Source organism: Olea europaea, chromosome 22, assembly GCF_002742605.1.
Source record: "Olea europaea var. sylvestris chromosome 22, O_europaea_v1, whole genome shotgun sequence".
Taxonomy (NCBI): domain Eukaryota; kingdom Viridiplantae; phylum Streptophyta; class Magnoliopsida; order Lamiales; family Oleaceae; genus Olea; species Olea europaea.
The window spans coordinates 94321-116913 of NC_036258.1; the positions used below are offsets into that span (position 1 = coordinate 94321).

A 22593-nucleotide genomic window follows, 5' to 3' on the forward strand; every position below is an offset into this window, starting at 1 on the left:
ACTTAGATCCATTTGGTATTGATTTTAGAGTTCGATTTCTGATGGTCATACAAATATATAATTTTTCTAGGTGTCTGGTTTTCCAATTATATTTCATTAAGATATTGGTTTTAAGTTTTTGACACTAATTAATTAAAGTAATTCTTTTATGTCTAGATTTATTAATATTACAAAAATAAATTAATTTAATTAATTACTTTTCTACTCTATGATTATGCTATTATTCTGTTAAATTTATAAATTTTAAGATTTAATGGATAACTGATTTTCATAAAAATACAACTTTCTGGTTGTCCACTTATTTGATTGACTAGTCAGATTTGATAAATATGTTCTTAATTCTAATGTTATAAACTATACTAAGGTGCTGAAAGTTGAGGGGTCTTGCATGGTATTTAATTAAACCTAACATGAACTACCCAATTGGGTTGTAACACAGCATCACTCGAGGTTAGTATAGGTTAATATCATGTCACCAAGTTACTATTGCACTTAGGCCTGAAGGGGAAATATTTTACCTAGTACGTAGTGTGATATACGTAGCTAGGACTGAGTTAATGTTTATATATGGGAACATTATTTTTTGACATAGCTAGAATTGATGCTTTATACTATAAATGGTATATCGAAAAAGTCATCATCTTGGAAAACTAAAATCGGGATTGGGAAATTGTGATGATTCATCGAAATTGGGAAGCCATGATTTGGTTGCATGGGAGAAATTATAATCACAACTATTACCCACTTATTATTCACATATTCTACGATATTCAGTCGATCCATTTTCATTATATTCTCATTATAATTTCTTTAAAAACTGAGAAAGAGCTTTGGTTTGCAGGTACTAACTTATGTAACATACAACTGCTTGAGTTTGCATGAATTGAATCCCAAAACACATACTGGGCAGGTTTAAACATATAGGAGTGACAGGACCACACAGTGACAAGTTTCATAAAATCCACTCCCACGGCATCCTTTGGGACTATACTATAGTGCCTGCAAATACCAAATATTGGGTGTTAGATCGCTCTAGATGTTACAATACACAAAGTTTCATTCATAAATTTCCTAGGATCCACAATTATTACTTACTTAATATCCACAGAATCTGCAGGGATAACTTATAATCACTTGAAAACTGATATAAAATGGGTTCTTGATTTACCTTGACAAAATCTTGAATCCTTAGCAACCGTAAATCTTGATAAAGACCAAGCCCAAACTGATTCCTTCTTGAAAGGTTGCTATAGTAATTGACAAGCATATCGTTGCTTCCCGTTACAAGAAAAAATGCCTCTCGTTAGGTCTTCACTGAAAGATTGTCCACCTTCTCAAGCGCCTCTACCATACCCTTAGAAAGTAACAACGGATTGCTTCCATAGCAGTAATAAAGATAGCATAGCTGTAGACAGGGGCAGGGCCTGAGACGAATTATATATAATAAAGACGGGAGTTGCTTTGATTGATTTATTGCGATAGCTTATCGATGCTCATTGCGGTGAAAGGTTTCCCGTTGGGGTTTCCGACTCTCCTGGTCTCCACCTACTTGTGGAAAAGGTAGGATTCCTTGATATTAAGGTGTCAAGGCAACCATTGCCCCAAAACCTTTGTTCCACTCGACCGTCAGGGAGTACTACTCAAGCTCCAAAAAATCGAGAAGGACCGCCAGCTTCAAGGGGCTCCTTTCTCTCCATTCAAACTGCCTAGGTAACGATAGCTTCCGACTTCCTTTTCTCTCACTTACAGGACAAGAATAGGAAGAATTTCCAGCAATTCAATTCATTGATTTATCTATCTATCGGATTAGTAGCTCAAGTACCAGCACCTGCAGATGAAGCGCAAACCCGATCCGATCCATATAAAGGTTATGGCAAGCAAGGACGGACTTTGACGAGGGGGGTCTTATTAGAGCCTTTTTCCGAAACGAAAATGGAAAGCCCATTGGTGATTTCTTCGATCCTTGGTATCGGTGTCTTGGGAAAGAATCTTTCCTTTTCTTTCTTTTATTTTGAGTTCGCCACGAAAAAGCGTATGAGATCTGGGATTTCCACCCTATCCCACTCCTGAGAATGGCTTCATTCCACTCAACTTCCTTAATTTCTCTGACACCACCTTTGAGTTTGTCTATGTAACTTAAGGTCGTATGGATGTTTCATTATTGGAATGGAATTGTATACAGCATCTGTAAGATCATCATATCCAGAACCTGCTGACCCAAAACTAATCCCACCAGTACGAATATTTTCATTTGTCAACTCTGGATCAAGAAATGGAGGAGCAGTCTCCTTTAACCCTAATGCAGATGCCAAAAAGTCTTAAATGAGCTTGCCATCAGAAAACCTTCTCGTGAGAATCTAGTTGGGAAATGACTATCCATATAGGGCATGTTTTGCTTTGAGTGGGGTAGTTATGTAGTTGTGATTACCAGTGTTGTTGTGTATGTAGCTTATATAGAGTGGAACATAGGTTTTTTTTTTTTTTTTGATCAAATAGGTCGATGCCGGAGCAGAGCAAAGTGGAGTGAGGAGAGCGTAGTGCACCGAACGGAATGGAGTGGAGCGATGTTTAATTCACTGTCTGGCTACTATGGACACTAAATATGTTGGGGTGCAGGGGCAACGTCCTCGTAGTACGATATAGGGGGGATTTTTTTGTACGAGCCTTAAAGTCTTTAATGGGTTTTGCTAGGGTTAGTAAAAATAGTAATGTTGTAACCTTATTTTTTATACTAAATAAAATTATCTCCGATTCACTCTCATGGATATAGGCACACCGCTGAAACACGTAAATACTTGTGTTGATTTCTCTCTTTCATTTATTTATTATTACGTGTAAAATTCAACAACTGGTATCAGAGCCAGATTCGGATGACGAGTTCTTCGATTGTAAAATTCGATGTGATGAAGTTTGATGGATCTGGGAATTTTGGATTATGATAGCGAATGGTGAAGGATTTGTTGGCGCAACAAAGGATGGTGAAGGCACTATTTGGGAAGAAGCCAGGGAATACGTTAAATGCCAATTGGAAAGAGCTTGAGGTAAGAACAGTTGGTACAATTCGACTTTGTTTGGTGGACGAGATCGTGTATCACGTCATGGACGTTGAGTCTCCGACGGAGGTTTGGAATAAATTGGACAGTCGTTATATGTCAAAGTCTTATACGAACAAGCTACATCTGAAGCAGCAGATGTACGAACTCAAGATGTTAAAGGGTACAAATCTGATTCAACACACCAATGTGTTCAATCAACTTAGCATCAATTTATTGCGACTTGAAATCAAATTTGATGATGAAAACAAGGCAATGATTTTGTTGTACTCTCTTCCTCCTTCGTACGACCACCTGGTGACCACGTTAACGTGGGGTAAAGAGACTCTCAAATCGGAGAAAGTCACATAACGTTGAGTCTCCGACGGAGGTTTGGAATAAATTGGACAGTCGTTATATGTCAAAGTCTTATACGAACAAGCTACATCTGAAACAGCAGATGTACGAACTCAAGATGTTAAAGGGTACAAATCTGATTCAACACACCAATGTGTTCAATCAACTTAGCATCAATTTATTGCGACTTGAAATCAAATTTGATGATGAAAACAAGGCAATGATTTTGTTGTACTCTCTTCCTCCTTCGTACGACCACCTGGTGACCACGTTAACGTAGGATAAAGAGACTTTTGAATTGGAGGAAGTCACATCAGCCCTGTTGGCCTACAACTAGCGAAAACTACGTACCGGTAAAAGTTCACAGGGAAAAGGGCTGATCGTAAAGGACTACCAAGATTGTGGGAGAAGGACATGGGTGGTCCTTACAAAGGGAACACGAGATCAAAATCTAGGAATCAAAATAAGAAAAACGTCAAGGGTTACAAATGTCATCAAATGGGCCACTTTAAGAAAGACTTCCGAATAAGAAGCAGGGTGATGAAAGGAAAGGTGATGGGTCCTTAAAACTCAACTAGTTTTGTAGAAAGAGACTAGAATTCTGGAGATAGAGACATGCTATCAGTCTCTGCAGGTATTTTAAAAAATTACATGACTGTTGGGTACTTGATTCAGCCTGTTCATATCATATGTGACCTCATCGAGATTGGTTTAATTCATATCGTCCAGGTAATTTTGGATCTGTTCTGATGGGTAATGATACATCATGTAAGGTCATTAGAATGTGGTCCATAACATTTAAAATGTTCGATGTTTATTAAGGGCCTTTGAGGATGTTACGCATGTACCAAAGTTGAGAAAGAACCTAATTTCTTTAGATACTTTAGACACGAATGGTTATTCTTATAAGTCAGAGTGTGAGGCTCTGACAGTGAAGAAATAGGCTATGATTGCGATGAAAGGTTAGAAATTAGCAAGGATTATATACGAACTATAGGAGAATACAATTGTAGGTGGAGTTCCTACAATATAATCTGAGTTAGATGACACTCTTCTATGGCATATGGGATTGGGGTATATAGGAGAACGTGACATGGTTAAGCTACACAAGAGGAATTTGTTGAAGGGGATAAAATCATGCAGGTTGGATTTTTGCAAGTTCTATCTATTTGGAAAATAGTCGAGAGTACAGTTTAAGATGGAAAAGCATGAGACAGAGGCATTCTTGATTACGTGCACTCTGATGTTTGGGGACTAGTAAGGCAGTTGTCTAAAGGTGGATCTCAATATTTCATTACTTTCATTGATGACTTATCTAGAAAAGTTTGGGTATATTTCATGAAGCATAAGTTTGAAGGCTTTGCCAAGCTCAAATTGTGAAAAACAGAAGAAGAAAATCAGATAGGCAGAAAAATTAAATATCTAAGGACAAAAAATGGTACAAAGTACACATATTCACAATTTTTGAAATGTTGTGAGGAGCATGGTATTCAGCAACATATACAGTTCACAAGATATTGTAGCAGAATGGTGTAGTAGAGAGGATGAACAGAACAATTGCAGAACGGACAAGATGTTTGAGGCCGAATGCGTGGCTTTCGAAAAGTTTTTGGGTTGAAGTGGTGAACATGGCATGTTATGTCATAAAAAGATCACCACGAGCAACACTAGATAGGAAAGTTACAGAGGAAGTTTGGACTAGTAATGAAGTTGACATTCTGAATTGAAAATATTCGGATGTCTAGTTTATGTGTATGTATCTAGTGATCAGAGATCCAAACTTGATCCAAATTAAGAAATTGCATTTTTTTAAGCTATGTGAAAGGTGCAAAAAGTTACAAGTTTTGGAATCCGAAGGTAAGAAAGATGGTAATAAGTAGGAATGCAATTTTTGATGAACATTTACGCTTAAATCTTCTTCAGATAAAGAGAAGCTTCGTTTAGACGAAGGAAGCAACAACAGCCAAGTGGTGCAGGTAGAGCTAAACAATGTTGACATGGAGATTAAAGTTCAGGGAGCGAATAGTTCTGGGTCAGAGATGGAGCAGTATCATACTATTGCATAAGTAGACCACATCGCACCATCAGGCCACCAATGAACTATGGATTCGAGGATTCGGTTTTTTATACACTCATTACTAGCAATAGCAATGCTATAACTTTTCAGGATGCTATTGGTAGTCAGGAAAAATGTAAATGAATAGAGGCTATGATGGAGGAAATTGAGTCGGTGCAAAAAAATGATACTTAGGATTTGGTAAAGCTTCTAGGAGGAAGAAATCGATAGAGTGTAAAGAAAAAAGCAATGTCAAAAAAGGGAGAAGAAAGATACAAAACTCGATTAGTAGCAAACGGATACTCACAGAGGAAAAGAGTAAATAATGATGAAATTTTCTTTCCGATCGTCGGACACACTTCCGTCAGGATTGTTTTGGTAATGGTGGCTAGTTTTGTTTTGGAGTTAGAGCAGCTGGAAGTGAAGACCATTTTTCTTCTTGGTGATTTGGAGGAGTAGATTTTCATGGAGTAGCCAGAGGAGTTCTTAAAACCCGGAACAGATAATTTTGTGTGTAAACTGAAGAAGTCTTTTTACGGGCTTAAGTAGTCTCCATGACAATGGTATAAGAAGTTCAACTCTCATATGATTCAGATTGACTACAGTCATTGTGACCATTATTGTTGTATTTACTACAGAGTTCTTGATGATAATTCATATATTTTCTTAATATTGTATATGAACGACATGCTAATTACTGCTAAGAACATGAATGAGGTAGACAAATTAAAATTTTTGTTGAGTAGTAAGTTTGATATGAAAGATTTGGCACCGGCTAAGAAAATTATTGGCGTGGAGATCAATAAAGATAGGAAGGCCAGAAAATTATAGGTATTTCAGAAAAATTATTTGAAGAAAGTGTTGGAGAGATTTAGCATGTCCGATGCAAAACAGTTGCTACACCATGGGCAAATTACTTTAGATTGTCGAATAATCAGTGCTTAAAGAATGAAGAAGAAATTGTAGAGATGTCAAAGGTGCCTTATGTCAGCACAGTTGGATGTATGATGTATGCAGTGGTGTGTACAAACCAGATCTAGCACATGCAGTCAATATGGTTAGCAAGTATATGGCTAATCCCGATAAAAAGCATTGGAGAGCTGTAAAGTTGATTTTCAGGTATGTGAAAGGTACAATGAAGTGTGGGATTATGTTTGAGAGACAACATGATGATGTTTCAATTCAGGGATACGAAGATGCAGATTATGCAAGGGTCTTGGATGACAGAAGGTCTCATACAGGTTATGTTTTCACACTCGCAAGTGGGCCTATATGTTGGAAATCAATGGTGCAGTCACTTGTGAAATTATCTACAATTGAAGCAGAGTACATGGCGACAACTGAGGCAGCCAAGGAAATATTGTGGTTGAGAGGGTTTGTCAAGGAACTTGGGATCAAGTAAGATGGAATAAAGCTATACTGTGATAGTCAGAGCTCCATCTTCTTAACGAAGAATCCGATTTATCATGCACGAACCAACACATTAATGTGAGATTTCACAAGACGAGACTTGGTTATTTCAGGAGAGCTATTGTTAAAGAAGGTGCATATCTTAGAGAATGTAGTAGACATGATAACAAAGTCAATCACATTGATTAACATCTCTAAGTTTTAGAAAGGATATGTTCCAACCCATTGGTCTTAGACGATGTGGTTTTCCCAAATTATGTTTTTTTGTGTTTTCTCCCAAGGGGGTGAAAATTCGCTAAAGTGGAGATTGTTGTGTAAGTGGCTTATATGGAGTGGAACACAAATTTCCTGGATCATATAGGCCAATGTCGGAGCGAAGCGAAGTGGAGCGGAGTGAGGGGAGCATAGCGCACCGTTTCATATTGAATAAAATTATCTTCACTTTGTTCTCGTGGATGTAGGCATATCGTTGAACCACGTAAATATTTGTTTCATCTCTTTATTATTGTGCCTAAAATCCAACAAGTGTCTATCAGAGAATCACCAAAGAGGAAAATAGCAGGAAATTTTGGGTGGGCTGCTACATTTATGCTATAAACTAGAAATACAATCATAATGGTAAGAACATGGACTAGCAGAGTGAAGAAAATGAGGTGAGCGCTAGTGCCATTTTTTCAGAAAATTTTGTTTTAGAAGTGTGGATTGTTGTCAAAATTTGAAAATAAATGCGAATTTATATTGCTGGAAATGTAATTATATATTGAACAACTTTCATGGAGAGTGAAAAAAGTAACGTTACGTAGCCCAAACACATGCTTAGGTGTTAATTAAATGGAATTAAGTGATGGCATATTTTAAAAAAGAGATATGGGTCTAATTTAAAACGTTCAATCACTTAATTGATATCTAAATTATCGTCAAATACAAGTTGGGTTACAAAATATTATCGGAGTATAAATCACCAAAACTAATGGTTAAACTGATTTATTCCTTTCCTCTTGATTAATTCCCTTCTGAATAGAATTTGAATTTGATTAAATGTTTTCTATTTTTTACACCATAAATAAATGCTCATTTTTGTTAAACTATTTATGAGTTTATCTATAATATATTAAATAATACATCATATGAGAATTAATTTTTAGACGATTTTATTAATACTATAATTCAATTATTTTAATAATATCATACTTTTCGTTTTTCAATATATATCTAAATTATTAATCATTTGAACAATATTATCGTTAATTATTTTCAACTATTTAGTAATGATGAATGTACATTTGACATATTCATTATTTTATTATTCGTTTTTCAATATATATTTAATTTATTTAACCATATTTGACAGATTCATTACCTTTTGATTTTTCAATAAATGATTAGCTTATTTAATAATTTGAGCAATACTACCATAATTATTTTTTTTCAATTATTTAGTAATGATGAATGTACATTTGACAGACTCATTCCGCCTGATTGGATAGTAAATTAAATTCATTAAAAAAAAATTGGGACAAAAGCGAATATTTTTAGAGTTTTCTTCCAATTGATTTATTCCATTAATGTTAAGATATAGAAAAGGTAAATGGGGAGATGTAATGTGTAAATATAATAAATAATTTAATTTTTTTTCCTACCAATTGGGGTTCTCCCTTCATCACTTCAATGGAGATGGTCTACAGGGTTCATAATTACACCTCTATAAACTAACGCTTCCATAGATTTGATCGTGGTTTACAATTATAGCTTCCATGCCTGTTTTCTGCTTTCAAACTGGAGTAGGGAACAAATCACATCGCTAGTTGGCGAAGAGTTGTGAAGAGGAAGAATTGACATATCTCATGATGAATGCGAAGAATGTGTAGTTGGGCCGAATGGCAATATGCAGGACTTCTTGTGGCTCACTCTCTGCTATCGTAAAGGGAAGGAACATTTTTGTCGTATTATATTCAATGCATATTAAGCGAATATGAATAATGATAGTATTCATTGGATTTTAGTTCAGATCGAAAGGATAAATGGAGAGAGTATTCTAATTGACTTCCGAAACTATTTAAATTTTTTTCTCAAACTAATTTTTATTTCATTTGAATCAAAAGTTTATTCCTACAAACAATTTGTATTAATTATTTTTTATAATCTCATATCTTCAAATATTGTTTTTATAGTACTTATAGAGTATTTTAGAATAACGTGGAACGCACATTCAACTTTGACTAGTGTGTATAAAAGTTTCATCTCAAGATTACATCATTTTCCATACATTTAAAGGCATATTAATTTATATATAAATTTCTTTCCTCTTAAAAATATAATTTCATTAAATGTTTATTACTTTTTACACCAAAAATTCAATGTCTTCACGTTAATACACTATGTTTAAGGTACAGTACTGTATGCCCTTCTCCAAAATTCTTCTTCTATTAGGTAAATTCATAGAAATCCACGTCATACTCCGACCAGTATTTAATAGAAAGAACTCATATCTACATAATGCATGCTTTGCACAATATACAAAAGAAAATTCTTATTAATGGTGAATTTGATGGCAAATATTAGTTATTGGAAGATTAAATTAATAGAAACTTCAAAATAAGCCATTTAATATTTCCCTCTCTTGTACAATTTGAGTAAGGTTTTTTCAACATCGGTTACAAATTCAAGTCGAAGGTCAATTTCATTCAAAATGTACACTAGATTACTGGAATCTGAGCTAAAATATAAATTTGAACCTATGTTAGTAACCACATAGATAGTTAAAAAAACATAGAATAAAATAATTATCGTAATGCAATTTTAAGTACTTAGGAGTATATATAAATGGTTTACTTTGGACGGTTTTTGACATAAATAAAGTAATTTAAAATATTTGCACCACTTTTTTTGTTTTGTGTACTGCATTTTCTCAATCTTACTCATTGGCGTACTTATGTCCTAAATTTTTTTCACTGTATTTTTATTATTAACTTTTAATAAATTAACACATCTTGTCCCTAATGATGATTTCTGTCTAAATACTCTATTACAGTGCTTTGAAATGAGGCATTTTGTTTAACTTTTTTATATTTTTATATTTTTGCTTATTTTAAATATGAGAAGTAAATAAGTCTTTTGTCCTAACGAATTTTTTGGACTGATATTGTCATTAGGGACAAGATATATTAAGTAATGATAAATAGAGGATGAGAATAACAAAGATTTGGAAACACAAGTACAATAATGAGCATTAATTAGGAATTTTTATTGCAATTCAAACGTTGTGCATCACATATAGAGTTATATTTTAGTATGTTGATGCTAAATAATATTATTCTTTTATTTTAGTCTTTTAACTTTGGACGACAGAGGTTGACTAGTTGTGCAACAACACATTTTCTAATTTTGACACGCCATTTTAAAAATGGTCAAAAATTGAAATGTTTGCATTCATGGCCATTTTTAGTAAACGGATAAAAATAACATTAAAAATTTCTCAATTCCCAACTAGATGCTAAAATCCTTTCCTTTTTCACTCAATTATAATTTCCATTTGTTTCACACACTCAACTCATCCCCAAACCGACCCCCATTGGCTGACATCTCGTCCGCGAATGTTGTGCCTTGGGGCCTCCACCACCACGTCTTTTGTGAGAAGACTATCGATCTATCATTTTTATTCCTTCTTCTTTTTCATTTTTAATTTGACCGTCAAACGTGTCTCTTGTTTTAGGGTCAACAAAGGGGTTGTTTTTTGGAGATGAAGAATTTGCTGAGAGTGAAGATTTGGGGGGTTATCTTGCAATTATGTTAAAAAGTACATATTTGTAAGAAGAAGAAAAAGAAGAAGAAGAAGAAGAAGATGAAGATGATGAAGAATTATTTTTGTTGAATGACACCGAAAAATGTAGAAATCTTTTTACTATTAATTTTTTATTTATTACATGGATGTCATTTAATTTTTGTTCTAATATGTGCAATATTGTTATCGTGTATTGAAGTACTCACGGATATAAATATTTAAAAAAATATATATATAGTTATTTGTAAACCATTTGTTAATTGATTATTGGTTAAATATTGGGCATTGTTTAATCCATAAAGGTGGAGTAAATGTTGAGTTTTCATTTTAAGTCTTCTTCTTGTACGATTTTTTTACTTATGTTGAATGTCCATGTTTTTATATAATTTTGAATTTAATTTGGTATAACAAATGTCGAAAATACATGGGGTTAATATATCGAGATTAGAATTGTGGTTCGATATTTTGGTAGAACTTTGAATCTGGAACATAGAGATTATGAAGGGGCGATTGAAATTTCAAACTAAATATTGTAAATAATATCTACTTTGATGGGTAAATTGACAAGTTTAGCTAATCAAATATCGAATTTTGTAGATATCTATCGAGTTTGCATGTCAAATCTCGAGTTTGCTTTGAAAATTTCCAAGTATACTAGGAAAATATAGAGTTTACAATGAAAATCTCGAGTATATTTTGCAAATCTCGAGTTTACTTGACTGCTTTAGCCTTTACTTCAATAACTTTTGATCCACAATTCACAATTATGCTCCAATTTTTTTTATTGTTGAAATCTAAGTTGAATTATCTTTTCAATGGTATATTATTCTCCTTGTAAACATATGTGTAACAATAGCTTTATGCTAATTCTCCTAGTAAAACATGAATAGTACATGAAATTTTAATGAGAAATAAAAAATGAGATTACATATCTTACCTACTCCAAATCCGTGTGTGTGCATAAAAAGAAGGTTTAAGCCCTTTGTACAGAACGGGGGCTATAGAAGTCCACCAGATTACTCACATGGTGGGCCTCATGCGGATGATAAAATAAGTGGAAATTATATAAAAGCCTACTTTTAAAGATCACATTTCATAAATCACAGGCAAAGTTTATTATTTCAAAAATCAGATTTTTTATTTATTTATTTAAGATAATATTATTATATAAATATATTATTAAATTAAATTAAATTACAAACCAACCATCAATTTCCTACCATTCTCTCTCTCTCTCTCGCCCGTGCCTGAAAACATCGACTGTAGGTGGAAACCAATTGCTGCTCAAACAGCCACCCCCAGGTAATTTAAGATTTATTTAGAGATCTTGAGTTGCTTCAAAGCGATGGAGTCGCCTCCAAGCTTTCGAACTGACTTTGGCCAGAACTAATTCACAGAGCCTCGAATAGGTGAAGTGTCTCTTCGAGTAGTGGAAACAAGAGTGAGAAACTCTATTCGATTAGTGGAAACAAGAGTGAGAAACTCTGCCTATGGTCGGTGTTGGGCGATTTCTTTTTTTTTTTTTTTTTTAATCCTATGGTTGGTGTTGGGCGACCGTAGATGAAAACCAATCATCCCCCAAAAAAAGGAAACTGCAGAGCCTCGAATAGGACGAAGTGACTCGTTTCCCCCACAATCTCTTCACGGTTGTGGTGGTGTGCACGGTGGTGGTGTTGTGCGCGATGGTGGTGCTGTGATGCGGTGTTCAGTGCTGTGATTTTTGTTTTTTATTTTTGAATTTCTAGAAGACGATTTTATTGAGTTTTGGGTGTTTTTGTTGGTGATTGATGGTGTTGTGAACGTTGTGGTGGTGGCGATGATTTAGTGGTGGGTTGCGATGGTGTTGTTACAGGTGGTCATGCTGGTGGCACAAGCATTGGGTGACGTTTTGGTGGTGGCATAGGCATTGCGGTGGTAGTGGTGATTCGGTGGTTGGGCAATTTCTTTTTTTTTTTTTTTTTTGACGGTTTTGTTGGTGTTTAGGCGGTGATTGTGGTTTTGCATGGTCTGGTCGTTGTAACGGTGATAGTGATTGCAGTTGTAGTGGTCATGGCAGTGGTATGAGATTGTATTGGATGCTTGTGATCAATTATTTGGTTGATTGTGAATAATAATTAGTTAATTTGTAATATGTGACCTAAAAATTGTGACCGTGACTCACAATTGATTAAGTTGTGATCGAAAAATTAATCGTGACCAATTAATCTACTAAGTTGCAATGAATCAATGAGTTGTGATCAATAAAAGTTTTGATTTCGTGACCAATGAATAATCTCTGACCTCGGTAATTTTTTATTCATAACCAGAAAATAATATGTGACCTATAAATTTTTTTATTTGTGACCGAAAAATAAGTTCTGACCAACAATTTGATAAGTTGTGAGTAAAAATTAATCCGTGACTAAATAATTTTTTGATTTGTGATCGATGAACAACTTGTGACCTACAAAATTTTTAAAGTGTGATCGTAAAATAATTTGTGACATAAAATTTCTGATTTGTAACTAAAAAATAATAAATGACTAATTAAATTGTTCATTTGTGACCAAAATTTATAGATCTGTGATATAAATATATTTAATAAATAAATTAATTAACTAAATCATAGATAAATTTTAATAAAAATTTTATTTTTGAAATTTGAAACTTGTTTTCTTGATTTTGAAATGTGTGTATTTAAACTCGTACATATGAAATTTTCCCATAAAATAATGCCAAAAAAAACACATACACCCCATGTTGTATATTTTCTTGCCGAATTATGTACAAATGGCTTCTGTACATTCAGCTCAAGAAATCTGCAGCGATTATTAGATTGATAAACAGATGAAAATCCATTAAACCTTTTGATAAGCATGTGGAATCACTAAAAAATTTGGTCAATCTGTATTTGATAAATTTCAGCGTCCAGTATCAAATTATTTATTTCGATTGGTTCCTAATTGATCTAAATTAGGTGTAGTGTCCTCTTTGTTATGTTGTTTCTTTTAAAGGAGGTATTGGCCTAGTCCAATCCTTTGTGAATTTAATTACACAAAAGTACTGTGCTGCTTTTTTTTCTTTTTCTTTTTTTTTCCCAGTTTTAGATCCGAATTTTATCTTCTGAATCAACGATTTTTCCTATCGAAAATCAATTTTCAATATTTTCTTTATCAACCAACAAGTCTTGATTGTTAATTCCCTACATTCATACGAATCATCGAATTTTGATTGTTTGTTCTTCTTTTTTCTCATACGCACACATTATTTTGTCAAGACTTGAATTTAGACATTTATATTCCTTCTATTAATTGATGTATATCACATTTCTTATTTATTAAAATGGAATAGAATCCGACAAACGAACAACTTTCCTCTATGTATGTCGAAATTACGCATTTACTTGAATTTGTAGGATGATATAAACTTGCCAAATATTCCTTATTATCTGGTGACATTAAATTGGTTTTCAACTATGTTAATCTTATCCAACATGATTGCTTAATCAAGAATGTACGAAGCCCAATTTATTGAAAGTCCAATCTCCAGTTCAATTAAAATTATTTGATTTCTATTTTGATATTTTCAAAACTTTTACTTGAATCACTTCTCACGTTGTGCATTTTGATGCACTATTTAGGAATGGACTTCGTTAGGGGGAAATAAATTGATTTTCATATTTATGAAGAATAAATTTTTGTATTTTGTACTTTTTTGACCTTTTAAAATTTTGAGTAAGTTAGTTTAAGATTATTCTTTGTAGAGTCGGCTCAAACATTACTTGAGTTAGATGGTCGTCTAAGGTCATTCTTTATCGAAGGCTTCCAATTCAAATAATTTATGTATTTTTTTCCTTCTATTTCTTCTTATAAGTGTTGTGTCGGTAATTAATAACATTAAAAATATTTAAAAATTTTAAATATTTTTTTAGTTAGTAATATTAAAAACATAAATATTTTAACAAGTTTTATTCAATTTCGTCGATGAATAAATTAACGGAAGTATAAAAATTAGATCATAATCGAAAATTCTGCCAAGATCAAAATAAAAGCTAAAAATAATTATAAGTCGTTAGTATTATGAGAAAATAATAAATAGATATTTCAACTTATCTTTAGTATCTTACAAAAATAAAACTTAGAAAGAATAAATATTGTGAATGACAATGCTGCCTTTCCGCCGGTGATTTTGATAGCACTATGATAATATTGTCATCGGTAATCATGACGAAGGTTTATTTGTGATTAACAATTTGGAGAGTCAAATCAACTCTTTATTTTAAAATATTGATTTAAAGAGTCTCTTAGATCATCATTTTAATAATCATGTTACATGTACATCTTTGTTGACGTTAAATTTGACATATTATTGTGAGGTAAAAACTTTTTATATAATACTTAAAAAAATCAATGATACAAATTTTGACACACATGGAGTGTTAAACTTAATGTACACCAAGTGTGTACAATTAGTTTAATCCTTATTTTAATAGTTCCAAAAGAGAAACTCTTATATATCTGACCATAGTTTTAACCGATCGAATTAAACATATACAAAAGCCAGTTTATTGTAAGTCCAGGCAATGTGACCATTTATTTTTGTAACACTTATTCAAATCAATGGCCAAATTTTTTAGATAACATGAAATGTGAACAAAAGTGTCAAAAATGAATGTCAAAGTAGCTTTATATCCTTCTAATAATAATCACAATTTTTACCGTTATAATTTGAAAACCAACCGTGCTTATTGACCAAAATTTGCAAAATTACTTATATATCTTTTGACATTTAATTCAAAGAATGATATTTTTTGTAATTTACCAAATGAGCTAGTCAGTAATTACAATTGGAAGGGGCCCACTACATTTTCAATTGTCCAAATTTTGATTAAAATCGTGTGAGAATCGCCCTCAAGACTCAAAATTATTGTGCACATTGATTTCGTTATCATAACCACTAGACTACCTTAAGAAGACATCATTTCCTTCCAACGGAGATCATGCTTTTTATATTGATGAGAGAAAATATATTTCTTTAACCACTTAATAATAATAATAATAATAATAATAATAATAATAATTCGATTGACAACATAATCCTTGCAGTTATCTCAAAAACAATCAATTTTATGCCTTGCTCTAAGGTGCCTTAGTACAATACTAATCCTTAAACAAAAAAGAAAACTTCGATGTCTAAAATTTATCAATGCTTTTAATAATAAAGTACGCTTATTCAATCTGGTCAAAAATCAACTTAAAATAACCCTAGCTCCGGTTCTTGTATTGTCCCAAAAATAGGTCCCAACAATTTAACAACTTCCTCTCAAGTCCTTTACCTCTTACGATAAATGGGTAAATCCAAGATATGTATCATTTGTTAGATATTTTTCATCATTTTGCATGTATTTTTTATTTTTATTTTTGTTTTGTGAATGATTTGTCGCCCCGATTAGTGTTTGCTGCTGCGCAATGGGGATCGACCTGCCCGGTCAAGTCGCGAGGGTCGAGGGGGCAGCGCCTCCGAAAGAGAATTTTATTTTCAAAAGTTTTTAAATATGTGCATCTGTTCGTTTAACTGTTACTTCAAACAGATGTGTTCTTCATTTCAAGGGACACACCTATTCAAACGGTTGCCTCAATTTCTATAAATTCTGGGGCGAATTCTCGTTTGCAAAACACATTAAAAAAATATTCTTCTCTCTTTCTCTTGGCATCATCAGTTCTTTTTCGAGTGTCTTCTTGGTTTGATCAAATAATCACAATTTGAATCAAACGCCTCCATTGTATCCTGAGAGAGATTTTCTATTATACCCCAGTCGTGACTTCGTTGGATAGGGGAGAAACATCTCTTAAAAGATAACATTTTTTTTTCGTGTCTTGAAATTCATTAAGTTTTCAGATTTTTCTACATTTTTCTCAACGTCATGAATTCTACAACAGAAATGATCCTAGTTCCATTCCTTGTATGGACCACTCAAGGTCTGCCACGTGAAGAGGTCAACCCTAATATTTAGGTCAACATTTTGTTATCCTAGGTGGTTAAACATAACTTCGTGATGAAACAAGATGGTAGGGGCGGTATAAGTATGGGAAGAAATTCCATTAGCAATAATTAAGGATTAAGTACTAATTGCATTGAATTTGACACCACCTTGGCTTTGGTGTACGAAGAATAAATAACTTGCATGTTAGCTTATAATCAAATAGTTGCACATCTCCATATAGATTGAAACTCAACTTAATTAATTTTAAGAATCTTGAGGCAGCACAGGTTGTACGTTTATAATTTAATTATTTGTAATGAATTTATTACTTAATTTAGTTAAATTATAGGTTTTAATTAATTCTGCCGGTGGCTGGCGCGCCAGAAACTTGTGTTCGACGAAGCTTCGTTCTAGTTATTTTTATAGATATATATTACAAAACCATGTTTTCGATCATCAACCACACGAGGTGTTGCTTGTCTTTTTGTTAATGCATTATTTTAGGTTAAAAAAGTGGTGGATACATAGTACTGTTTAATAACTTTTATTTAACATTTTTCGAATGAAACAATAATAATTATAATTGTCGTTTTGTTAATGTATTATTAGGTTAAAAAGTGGAGGATATGTAGTACTGTTTAATAACCTTTTTTTTTTTTTATATGCTACGAAATAAAGAAAACTATCAAATATCATAAATCTTGGCCAAGTTATGTTACAATAAAAAATAATAATAATATGGTATTATTGAAATGGATTCTACAGGGTTTTTTTACAATAAAAATAAAAATAATATGGTATTATTGAAATGGATTCTACAGGGTTTTTTTAATGATTAATGAGGAAAGTATTTATGAAGAGTAAATGCTATATATATTTAGAAAAGTGAACAATGTCAAGAATAAATGCTATCGATCTCGTCCAATCAACAATGATAATTATGTGGATATGTCACTTTTATTGTCTCGTCGAATACCTAACGTTAAACTCGAATATTTAATTACTTGTCATATAAAATATATATTTTATGGAAAAATAAAACACCTATTAAAAAAAAAGGATCGGGATCAATCAACGGAGAATTGTGTCCTTGATACGGCATTCAAGATCTATTATTAAAGTCTTAGGTATCAAATAAAATAAAAGGCAATGACAAGATCGACAAAAGTTGATGTTTAGGTTAGGAATTAGCTGAAACATTCATGTGATCACTCGGGTGGGTGATCATCCCTTTCTTTGAGATCAGCTAATGAAATCAAATTGTTAATTGTCTTTATAACAAAAACAAATCTGTCTATTACGTATACATGAAAAATGTTGGAGAAAAGTGAAGCAGAGGTTGGAGAACAAAGCCAAAAAGTAAACAAGTTACGAGATTGTAAATTATTGAACTACAACTGGTTAAGAAATTCAATTTCAATATTTTCTAGTTAAGAACTTGAAGTTAAAAATAAAAAAATATACAGATTGAAAGATTCTGTGGCTCGCCCAGGATTCTTACAAACAGGAATATAATTGTTTTTAGTTTGTTGGGAGACGAGAAGCATGAATGTAGTCATACCCTTTCTTTACTTGAGTATATATAATATTCATTTTTGCATGCATATATTAATTATGAGTTCAAATCTGTATGAAAAAATTATGTAAATGTCCATTAATTTTGATTAAAAAAAATTGTATCTGAGCTATGCGTGAAACGACATGTTAAAATAGTTTTAGAAAAATAAATTTATTCATTATTAATCGTTTTAAACTTTAAAGTAAGATGGTTCAATAATACGAATACTAATATATAAAGTAAAAGGAAGTTAATGTTATTGAAGAATACAAGAAGGAATGCAGTTCATTAGAAAAATTATCTCTAGATCAGGACAGCTGGAAGCTTTGGATTTTTGTGACTAAAAAGTTCGCAATCTAATAATATTTTACAGTGTATGATTAACAAATTAATTTAATATCGTTGTATATTTAATTTCTTTTTTTTTTTTTAAATAATTCAACATGTTTAACATTTAATTATTGAACATTAATGGAAAGGGAATTACTTATCACCAATCACAATTATTTGCACTAAGCGTTTCTTTTCTTCCTTTCACATTTTTTAAGCCAAGTTTAGAACTAGAGAAAGTATGGGTGGCAAAGTAGGATGAAAGTGTAGAAAACATTCATTTTTTCCCCCTTCAATATTAGTAACTATGGTTACTAGTATTTTACTATTTTACGTTGGTTCTCAATGACGGAAATTGTAGTTATGACAAACCTACGATGTTTACATGTAACATAATATTTCGACGATAGTTACTAACTAGTAGAAAAACATTTGTCGCAGTTTAGCGATAGAAAATATGGACGGGTTATTAATTACTAAGACTTTGTTTGGGAAATATTTTTAGGGCCCATATGACAAGACATCTGCTTCTTGTAGAGTTTTTTGTGGAAGATATGTTAGGTAATCTTTCTCTAAAAGTTATTTTAGTTGGACAAAATACTTCTGAAAAATTATTTGAATGGATTTAAAATCAATTTTTTAGTCTCAAAAGTAACTTTTAACTCTTCAAAAATCTATTCAAGCAGACTCTTTGAAAATTGTAATTTACTTCTACTGTCTAGTGAAAGTTTAATTTTAATTTCAACCACTGAGGCTAAATAGTAGTATTCCACATTAGAAACTACTACACATTCATGATTTCCATCACTATTTCTTCTGAAAGTAAATCTTCTTCTGAAGCTAAATATATTTAAAATTTTAGGAATGGAGGAAAAAAAAAGTTTTATTTAAGATGACTTAGGGAGAAAATTTGATTTTGTGATACGGGTCTAAGCAATTATTTAATTTATTGCAAGTAGCGTAATAACGACTGTTTTTTGCGATGATTATTCGTTAGTAATTTTCCCCTCTCACAATGCATGCAAGCTTCGCGTGAATATAAATATTTTCAAATGTAATCTCCACCCCCTATTGTGAGACGTAATAGATAAAGGATTGGATAAAAAAAATTATGTACATGTAATATTGTCCTTATTCTTATTTATTATTCAGATGTGTTCTAAAACATAGATGTTATTGCTTTATTTATGTTCTTATTTTCCAAATAGGAAATAAAGACTAGTAGTCGTAACTAAAAGGTCAATATGCCGGTTAAGAAATTTTTTAAATAAAATTCTAATATATAATAAACCTTAAGAATTATAAAATATAATGAACCAAAATATGTGATGTCAGAAATTTAAATTATTAAAGTTGAATATATAATATTCATTATGAACTTGTTCATAAATATCTCACTTTAGCTTTTAGCTTCTTTTTATTCCCCGAAAATTGCAATTTCTCATATATAATTGAAGCATTGAAATACTCTTTATAAGTCGTTACCATACATTCATCTATTATATATTCCTATCACGATATACCTAAAAATATATTTGTTAGCGTCGTAATAAATTTTAAATGCATTATTGATGAATACCTATTAAATTTCTCTTTTTCTCGCTTTCGTATCCTTATTTTGACTACTATTTTTTTTTTTTATAACAATTTTCAATTGAAAATAACATCTTATAAATGACCAAACATACCATAGCATTATTCTGTGGCTGGGTTTGGCTATTTAACTCTCAATTCAATAGTCATTTAATAGCTTAAAAATTTCAAACATTTAACCTATATAACTAAGTTTCTTATTTTTCGAGCCTACCTAAGAGTTTGGTCCAATTTTTAAAACATTAGTTGCATCCAACCCCACCACCTAAGGCCCCACACCTAGTCGCCGTGCCCAAAATCTGGTGCCCTCTAAGGCAGGGAAAATGCCACTTATCCCGGGCCACATAGGCCATGGTCCATCCATCTTTTCTCACTTTTCTTTTTCTTTCCTTTTCCTATTTATATTATTTTTAATTTCAATTCCGTATCATTTGTTTTCAACTGAAAAATAAAATAAAAAAATCAGCAACAATCCAGTAAGAGTTTTTGTCCACCAGAACTACTTGCATAAAAATAAAATGTTGATGATCAAAATATTGTAGTTTAAACTTTGGGGACCAAAGGCCATAGATGAAGGATGAATGGTACAATTTGTCCTCACATAAGTACAAAATAAGTTCCTATAATTTATTATTCAAATGAGTATAGTTGCTGCTATATAATCACCACTCCGTAATTTCATTCAAACTCCACGCAGAGAATACCACAAGAGAGAGAAGAAGAGAAATCTAGAGAGAGTTCATTTTGGTATAAATGGGAAACAGTTTGAGATGTTGTTTAGCCTGTGTTCTTCCATGTGGAGCCCTAGATTTGATCCGTATAGTACATTTAAATGGCTATGTAGAAGAAATAGCACGTCCGGTCACCGCCGGAGAAGTTCTTAAGAACAACCCAAATCACGTATTGAGTAAACCAAGCTCTCAAGGTGTTGCCCGCCGGATTTTAATCCTGTCGCCGGAGTCCGAGCTTAAGAGAGGCAACATTTATTTCTTGATACCAGCCTCTTCTTTGCCAGCGGAGAAGAAGAGAACCCTCAACCACCTCAAGAAGAATTCTCCCAAGAAAAGCCAAAAATGCAGCTCCGGCGAGTCGGATTTCGATCAATTCGTGCCGGAAAGTCATTCGGAGAAAAAGTCTTCACGCCGGGAACGGAGGAAAGGGAAAGTCGGTGTATGGAGGCCTCATCTTCAGAGCATTTCTGAGGACTAGTTTTTGAAATGCACTGAACTTTTTTCTTCCCCATGTGGGGTTTATTGGTTTTTGTGGATAGTTTTCCTTTTATTTTCATTTTCTCTTCCCTTCTGCATGTAATAATAGCAGATTTGGAATTTTACGGACATTTTTAAAAGCGAAAATTATCTGTTTCCCCCAAGAAACCTATACCGGAGAGAACTTTTACTCAAGAAATTGTACTTTGAGATCAATTCTCCCAAACTGCTTGTTGTCTTGTTCTTCTATTTTTTCTCTATTTGCTTAAGTTCAAATGCAATAAATTTAACCACAAAGGTTTAAATTCGTGGGTCATTGAAAGGTTGACTTAACGTGCTCAAACGCGGGTTAAGAGCTTTCAAACTAAAAGGCTGCGTAGTACTAGACGAAGTTGGAAAAAATTCTAAGCCCGTGACATGTGTCCTCTTTCTTGTAATATTTTGAAAATGATTATAAATTTGTCTAATTCGATACGCAAAACATTTTCGAACATTGCTTAAGGTTAATTTCATCCATTCCACGGTCTACCCCACACCAGCATGTGCCCAAAAAATCTTAAATGTTGCTTAAGTTTCTTAAATTGGACTTTGATGATTAGTAGTTACCTTGTTGAAAAGAAAAAAAAAATTAATGATTGGTTTAGATCATTAATTAATTAAGTAGGGTTCACGCGTTCTTTTGACTTTGGATCTAACAACAATCGTGCAATGTTTTATTTTAACAATTAAGATAAGTCTCTCTTGATTTCCTAAATACCCGGTTTGAACAATCATGGTTTCGCTGGCGGCCATCTTCAATCGCAGATGCAAGTCTTGGGTCAGCGATACATGCTGGCAATAGCTGTACTAAAAAATTATTAATATCGCTACAAATTCAAACATAAAAATAATTAAGTAAATTAACTTTTCCCATTTTGTTCAATATGTTGGGGTTGAAGTAGTCAAAAGTTTATTCAGTTAATAAATCCTATCATTTAGGACATGTAGGTAGAGTGACCATTTCCTTAGCCATTTACCACGTTATTAGGACCTGTAAAACGTGGGTTGTTTGTTTCCAATCTCTTTGTAAGGCTTATATAAGCCAACAGCTTGTTTTGAATAAAACATCAATTCAGATATTTTTTCTGAAATTGCTTTGTGCCTAGAGTTTACAACAATCTGGTATCAGAGCTTGGGGCCTGATTGTGAGAGAAAAGAAACCGTAGTTTCTTAAGAAGAGAGAGAATCGAAGTATGGCAGCTGAAAATAATTTCCTTCAACCTGCAATTCCTAAGTTTGATGGCCATTACGACCATTGGTCCATGCT

At 32.6% G+C, this 22593-nt stretch overlaps 1 protein-coding gene and 1 pseudogene across 1 annotated transcript; one reads left to right on the forward strand and one right to left on the reverse strand.

Annotated features, from left to right (window-relative positions):
• The window catches only part of LOC111371826, a 21505-nt pseudogene extending 12195 nt beyond the window's left edge, over positions 1 to 9310 (reverse strand).
• An 11349-nt stretch (positions 9311 to 20659) lies between these two features.
• On the forward strand, positions 20660 to 21530 carry LOC111371193. Its single transcript, XM_022993094.1, has one exon. It carries the CDS (start codon positions 20833 to 20835, stop codon positions 21286 to 21288), a length of 456 nt encoding a protein of 151 aa, XP_022848862.1. The 5' UTR covers positions 20660 to 20832; the 3' UTR covers positions 21289 to 21530.
• The last annotated feature ends 1063 nt before the right edge of the window (positions 21531 to 22593 follow it).